We start from the raw sequence: 7,031 nt of genomic DNA, 5'->3' as shown, positions 1-7,031 counted from the left end.
GCAGCCAACCCGTATCCCCCATCTCACTCCTCGCCCAGTCCTGTGTTCTCAGCCTCCCTGCTGAGGGGCGGGGAGCTCCTCCTCCCACAGGGGCGTCGGGTGCGAGGGGTCCAGGTCCTGGTGACTGGATTTGCCAGGAGACCAAGGTGCAGACAGCGAGGCGACACCCAGCCTGCCCTCAGAGCTAACCGTCCTTTTCCACCCACTGAGTCACAAGGCAGCACATAGGGGAAACTGAGGCACAAACAGGCCTCATAAGTAAATTACAAAAATATTCCCACTTTGTCACCTCTCTTCCCCCTTCAGGACCAAACTAAGCAGGGTCGCTTTAACCAGGGACCTTCGAACCCACAAATGATCCACGGATGCCACAGCATCTTTCCCCTCCCCTCGGTAGCTGTCTCCCCGGGCACTTCGAGGATTCGCACAGCCTCTTGCTAAGCCAGCACACTGAGGGTTTCCAGTGCACGGCTCAGAGTAGTGTCATGTCCTCCCTGACATCTGGCCAGTTCGGTGGCTCTAGCAGGGGGCACAGGAGGAGCTCTCGTGGGGCCCCCGGGCCCTTTCCCCACCCCAACATCTTTGGGTTTGAAACTGGGCTGGGGTCCTGCCACTGCCTCCTCCCCTCGTCTGCCAAGGAGTGAGGGGGGCAGTGACACCACCTGCTCCATGTGTCGGCCATGTCCCCTGACCTCTAGGGTGGAACAGGGAGTGACCCCTTGAGCGTTGGTTCTTACCGCAGCCAGATCTCTGGGGCGCTGATGCTCTGGGGCAGGTCCCCTCTGGAGCTGTGTGTGCCAGGAGCCCATCTCCCCTCTTGGGGTCTCCCTGTCACCCTCACCCCCAGGGCAGAGCCCCCTCCCGGCCCCCCTTCCTGGAGGGCTGAGATTCGGGGTCTCTTGGGGAAGGACCCCCCATGGCTGTGACCACCCTCTGACCAGGCGCCTCTGTTACCAGCAGCGTCCTGCCAGCCGCCCCCCCTCCCCTGGGGCCTCTCTCAGCCTGGGACAAGGCGACCCTGCCTGGCAGCCGTCCTGCCCTGCCTGGCTCTCCCCGCGCTCAGCTGGGGGCTCAGCTCTGCCTCGGTTTCCCCAGCGAGGGCAGGCGGGGAGCTGGCCCCCTCCCATCTCCCGTGTGGAGATGGGTGCGGGGTTCCTCCCCCGCCAGGCCCAGGGCTCCGGTTACAGCCAGGCAGGTGTCCTGGGCTTAGCAGCCTTTCCTGTATGTTACCAGCCCGGGGGAAATCCCCTCCCCTCCTCCCTGCCAGCCGGGCTATTTGCATCTTCACTGACACCTGCATCCGCAGCCTTCTGGCTCCTTGAATTCCCCCAGGTCACCCAGCCCGTCAGCATTCGATGGGGTTGCAGCACACAGGGTGTGACAAGGGGTCTCGCTGTCCCAGACTCTCCACCCCATGCATGTCTCCCCATTAACCACCCCCTTGCACTCCCGCTGGGGGTCAGAGTACAGCAGGACACGTACACTGGTGCCTGGAGTGGGACCCCGTCCGTCACCACCCTGGGCCCCCGAGGAGCCGGCTGGCTGCCTGCCAAAGTCCATCACATAGGCCTGAGGGACCGGCTGCCTTCCTGGTCAGGGGAGTATGAGCGACCCCCACCCCATCTCACCTAATTAACCCTGTGTGGGCCCCATTTGGCCACTATTTCATGAACCCTTGGACATTTGCCGTTTTCCTACAACCATTACATCTCAGGTCTCTGAGAGCCCCTAGAGGAGGGCTCCCCACATCGGCCGCTCCCCTGTTCGAGCTACCGAGGCGTCTTGGGGGTCAGCGCTGCCCCTGGTGGCCTAGGGCAGGTGGGCGGGGGGGAGGGGGGTCCATTTCCACACAGGTCCAGCAGACTGAGGCTCTGGGCCCAGGAAATGTGCCGGCGAGGCCCAGGGAGGAAGCCGTGCGGCAGCCTGCTGAGATCCAGGGAAGCTTTAACACCCGGGGCTGCGATGCAGGAGTCTCCCCGCAGGAGGCTGGTGGGGGCCAGCAGGCAGAGCCTGACCAGGTCCCATTGTCATGCAGGGGCCGTGCCTTGGGCTGTGCATGCTGCTAACAGGCAATAATAGCTGTCTCCAGCCCCCCCAGTCAGAGCACAGCAGGACTGCAGTCACCTCAGGATTCACCCGGGGCCCCCGGCTCTGCACCCCGCATACTCGCTGGCTGGGGCTGATCCCTGCGGTGACACATGCCTGCAGAGACTCAGACTTTCCGGTGAGACGGGACCGTCTGACCTGCCCCTCTCAGACCCTCGCCCACCCCCTCCTGTGACAGAGACTCCCCCACCTGCAAGTCACCCGTGCCCCACGCTGCCGAGGGAGGTGAAACCCCCCCAGGGTTCCTGCCAATCTGGCCCGGGGGAAATTCCTCCTCAACCCCAAACCCGTTAGACCCCCGCGCATGGGGTGTGACCCACCAGCCTCCCCCAGGGACTCCGGCCTCCAGCCCAACAACAGGTGGTGGAGCTGGAGCGCTCGTCCGTATTTCTCAGGCGACCCAGCCCCCCCGCGGCACTCTCACAACACCAACCACACCAGCACGCCTTTGCTTCTGGAAGTTTTAAATCATTTTTATTGACTTGAATTCATCTCGCGATCGGCTGTGCGTTCCCGGCGAGGCGAGGGCACAGCGCGTCGTGCAGGGCAGAGCTCCTGCATAGCATGTCCTGCAGTAGCTAGGACGTCACAGTTTCTTAATACAGTCTGAAAGAGCCACCTAATAAAGCAATCAAACCAGATAAGCGCGCTTGAGAGAAGCAATAAGGACTTGCTAGTCCAGCCAGCCTGCAGTCTTTGCTGGTATTACTAAGCCCTGGGTATCTTTTCATGACAACCATATATCTGCATGGAACTTAATTAACCAAAGTCCTTGTCTCGAGGCTCTGTGGGCAAACATCTCTCCCTCTGGGAGAGGTACTGGCCCTGCCCACAGTGGTGGAGGCAGCGGGAGGGGAGCAGGGTTATAGGGTTACCTAGGCGCTGACTAATAGCCCCCGGCGGTCAGGGCACGTGCTCCCTTCGACCTCGCTGGAGCTGGCCCTGAGGAAAGGCGTGTTCAGCAGCAGCAGCCTCTGGCTTTTCATGCAAAGGTCGGGGGGGCGGGGGGTCAAGCCGCGGATATGAGCTTGGCCGGGAGCCGCGGGAGGGAGTCGCGGCGTGACAGATGCTTAGCAGGAGGCAGCACGCGGTCAGGAGGTGCAGCATCTCCAGGGGAAATCACACACCGCCCCAAGCCAAGCCCTCCACACCCAGGGCAGGCATCAGCCAGGTCTCCTTTGCTTGCAGTCCGGGGGGCTCTGCGGAGGTCAACTGAGCAGGCAGGCAGGCGCCGGGGCGGGGACGGCCGGTGCCCTGGGCGGGGAGAGAGCAGTTAGAGAGAGCAGGGGAGGGTCTCGCACGAGGGGGGGGAGCTCTGTGCCCCTCCCCCATTTCCTAAAGCACCCCCCTTTCTAGTGGCTCCCAATTAGCAGCCGCGAATGAGACACCCCCAGCCCCAGGCAGCGTCGTCGGGGCGTCACCACGCGCCGTTAGTGACCGGTCGCCGTGTGCCATCGCCAGGCCGGCCAGTCACCGCTCCGCCACCACGGCCGGCAAGGCCCTGATAGGCAGAGATGGGCTCGGCCCAGCCCCCGGCCCAGGACATTTCACATCTCACTGCGCTCAACACCAGCACGCCTGCTGCTTCAATCCCCCCCACTCCCACTCGCTCTCCGCCACAGCCCGCAGCGCCCCCGCATGGCAGGGCAGAGCCGCCCGGCTGCCCACGGGGCTGGATTGCTTTCCACTGGCTGACAGCAGACTCAGCTCCCTGGAGCAGCAGTGGCCCGTCCCTCCCCACACCCGGCACCCCCTGGGGCTCTGCCGTCCCCACCTCTTAGTGCTGGGGCTTCCTCTGCTTGCGGTGCTTAGCTCCCTTCGAGCGGACATGTTTCACGGCGCCGACCGCTGTGCTTTGTCCTTTTTTCCCATCCAGTTTCTCCATCAGGTCAATGGTCCAGCGAGCACTGGGCGGGGCACAGAGATTCCTGTTCTTCTTGGTGATGAACCTGAGTCATGACAGAAGAGTTGCTAAGGGGGGACGGGACAGACACATCTGGGGACAGCCAGAACCCCGCCTCTCCCTGTCCCCATCCTAACACAAACCCGAGCCATGGGGAAGGGCAGGATTACCGAGTCTCCATCCCTGGAGGTGCCCCACGCACCCGCAGAGCTCCCCCGGGCGCCCACAGGTACTTACACAATAGCTGAGAGCCGGCAGCCTGTCTCGGGACTCTGGATTCTGTAGGCGGAGAGGAGACGGAGCGGGATGGGACGATTCTTGTGGCTCAGGCAGCAGTCGGACGCCTGGTTCTCGCTCCCTAGTGGGCAAGCAGACAAGGGCATGGGCGAGACGCGGGCAGAAGATGCCTTTCTGGTGGGATGCCTCTGGAGAGCTGCATGCAAACCTGAGGCACCTTCCCCAGCCCCGAGACCCTTACTGAGCATCATGCATGGGGCTTGCCGGCCCCAGGTGCTGCAGAGAGGGAGTTTCTCAGACACCGCTCTGCCGGTGCCCCGCACTCCCGACCCGCAGCTCCTAGCGGCCACGCTACGGGGACACCCCCCGCCACGTTCATCTGCTGACGAGGTCGCCTGAATCAACCCGGTTTCTAGCCAATCAGAACAAAGCCAGGCAGTTGCTTTCTCTCTGCAGGAAGGTGATCTCCACTCCGCAGCCTGTGAGTGGCTGATAAAGCTCTCCCCAAGCTGGGGCGATCAGCCCGCAGGGCTAGTGGGCAGACGCCCGAGCAGGCAGGGCCCCCTGCTCCAGCAGCCTCTGCCCCACCGCTGAGCATTGGGGGCGCAGGGAACATGCCGAGGACAGCACTTTTCGCTGGGGGAATCACAAAGCATCGACCCGAGATGGGCAAGCGCTAGAGTCACGCCGACAGACCCGAGTCGGCGTCAGCCAGGATCAAACCTGGGACCTCAGGAGTTTAATGCCTGAGCTAAGAGACGTGGCCTTTAGCCCAGGCAGTAGCTGGCTCATCAAGGACTAGCTGCCACTAGAGAGGCCAAAGGGGGAACAAGCAGGCCTGGGTTACACATACAGCCCCCTTTCCAGGGGCGGGATCGACTGCACAGACCCGCCTGGGTCAGACTAGGGTCTGAGGCCAGGCTAGAGCCCAGGCCCCCAGAGCTGAGCTCCCTGCTCCATCACTAGGTGCCCCCGCTGGACCTGCCAGGCTGAGGCCCCCAGCTGCACTGCCAGGTATGCCAGCTCTCCCCTCGCCCTTCCCTCCCCACCCGAGCAGCACCGCGGCTGGCACAAAGGGCTAGCGGGTTGGGCTACCCCCCGGGTCCAGCTGCTCCGAGGCGCACCCCACGCCTGCTGACCCATTCCCGTCCCCAGGGCACCCTCCCAGGCGGGGACCAGCTGGGGCCAGGCAGTACCTTGGGCCTTGCAGCTGCACAGGGCAGCCGCCAGCAGCAGCAGGATGCGGAGGGTCATTCTGGCCAGCGATGGGGCAGGGCGATCAGGCAGGCGGAGGCGTCCTGTGGCTCAGGAGCAGGCAGAGCTGAGATGCTGCCTCCCCTTCCCCGGCTGCCTGTATTTATGCTCTGCGGCAGCCAGCTTTCACTTTCCTTCCTTGCAAGAGCCCTGGCTGGCGGCCCACTCCCATCCCATCCCACCCGCTCAGCTCCAGCGTGCGCAGCTGGGAGGGGAGGTGGGGACGGTTCCTGGCAGGAGCAGCTCCCCTTTGCAGATGTGTTCTGGCAAGGTCATGACTGGCACCAGGCCAGGGATACAGCCGGGGGCTGTGGCGAGGGGGCGGGGGCGGGCGTATCAGCCCCACAGCAAAGAGCCCTCGGCTCTTCCAGATCCAACGTAGCTCCTGCGTTCCCGTCGGGACCCGCTGAACCCAGCGCCTGCCGGTTCTGGCTCCAGCCCAGCCGCCCCCGTCCGAACGCACAGCATCCCGGTGTTACTGCCACCCGCAGGGCAGGCTCTGGGCTTGTCTGTGGATTCCCGAGCCAGGACGGGGCAAACCGGTGTGGAGACATTCGAGTCTAGGCCCCCACCAATCCCCTGCCTTATGCCAGGAGCCCCAGACAGTCAGGCCTGGGCGTGGCGGGGACAGCCACTGCTGGGGAAATGTGCCGGTTTGTGCCATGACACTGGCCCGAGCGCGCTCCAGATCCAACGCGCCGTGGCCAGGTCCGTGCTGGGACAGGCGGCTAGCCGGGGTCTGTCTGGCCCAGAGCCGGAGTCCCCAAGAGAAAGCCCGTTCCCAGAGAGTCCCAGCCCGCCTCGGCTGGCCCAAGAGGCTCGAGGTTCAGAACCTCCAAGCCGGTCCTGATGGGGTCTCTCCAGCAGCCCCCCCATCACCAGCACTGGGATCCCCTCGTGCCCCCCACAGCCTGTCCTGTGCACAGCTCCCCCTGCTCTGCCCAAAGGGCATCCGGCTCCCGCCACCTTCGCCAGCTGCTCTGCCCCTTGGCTCGGGGCCCCAGCCTCTGCCGTTGGGACTGGGGTATATTCTGGGTTTGTCCCTGGACCCACTCCCCCTCTCCAGGGTCCCCCCCATGCCCAGCTTCGTTGCTGCCCCCTGAGCTGCCAGCTGGGCTCTCCTCTTGGCCGCCTCAGTCCCCAGAGCTTAGCCCCCGCCAGTCACGTTCCCCCCAGGGGCGGTTCCTGCCCCCCAGGCCTGGCCCAGCGGGGTCCCCAGCCCGGCTCTCAGCATCTTGCAGAACCTTCCGGCCCCGGGCTCATGCCCAGGCTCTCTCGGCATGCGGCCCCTCGAGCTGCCCGGGCCGCGCCCCACCCCAGCCACAGCCCTGGCAAATCATTGACCACGCAGACACGCAGGAGCCCACCCCCCCTCTTGTCTGAGCAGGCCGGGTTCCAGGGCCCCAGCCGCCTGCTGCCCCGGTTAGTGCACTCGGAACAAGTCCAAGGCCGCGCGGCTTGCACAGCGGCAGCTTTATGGCCGCCGAGGTCAAAGGCCTTTGCTGGGATCGATACAGAGCCGCCGAGGTGC

General features: G+C 64.6%; 1 protein-coding gene across 2 annotated transcripts; it reads right to left on the bottom strand.

Moving 5' to 3' along the window:
- Positions 1 to 2,566: 2,566 nt before the first annotated feature.
- LOC112106309 (C-C motif chemokine 21c-like) lies at positions 2,567 to 5,580 on the bottom strand. 2 transcript variants are annotated; one of them, XM_024199468.2, is made up of 4 exons: positions 5,443 to 5,580; positions 4,247 to 4,367; positions 3,881 to 4,055; positions 2,567 to 3,360 (listed from the first exon to the last, which is right to left on the bottom strand). In XM_024199468.2, exons 1-3 carry the CDS (start codon positions 5,498 to 5,500, stop codon positions 3,884 to 3,886), a joined length of 351 nt encoding a protein of 116 aa, XP_024055236.2. In that variant the 5' UTR covers positions 5,501 to 5,580; the 3' UTR covers positions 2,567 to 3,360; positions 3,881 to 3,883. The 2 variants fall into 2 exon arrangements, with proteins under 2 accessions (XP_024055236.2, XP_024055237.2); XM_024199469.2 differs by having other exon boundaries at positions 2,567 to 2,725.
- Between the last annotated feature and the right edge of the window lie 1,451 nt (positions 5,581 to 7,031).

Source organism: Terrapene carolina, unplaced genomic scaffold, assembly GCF_002925995.2.
Source record: "Terrapene carolina triunguis isolate 2854851 unplaced genomic scaffold, T_m_triunguis-2.0 Scaffold998, whole genome shotgun sequence".
NCBI classification, from domain to species: Eukaryota; Metazoa; Chordata; order Testudines; family Emydidae; genus Terrapene; species Terrapene triunguis.
The sequence above is the reverse complement of the archived record's forward strand: the minus strand, read 5'-3'. Positions and strand labels throughout refer to the sequence as shown.

Coding starts and splice junctions, on each gene's coding strand:
- LOC112106309 (XM_024199468.2), bottom strand. CDS start 5,500: ATGACCCTCCGCATCCTGCTGCTGCTGGCGGCTGCCCTGTGCAGCTGC. Junction 4,368..5,442: donor GTGCAGCTGCAAGGCCCAAG/GTACTGCCTGGC, acceptor CTTGCCCACTAG/GGAGCGAGAACCAGGCGTCC. Junction 4,056..4,246: donor TGCCGGCTCTCAGCTATTGT/GTAAGTACCTGT, acceptor GTCATGACTCAG/GTTCATCACCAAGAAGAACA.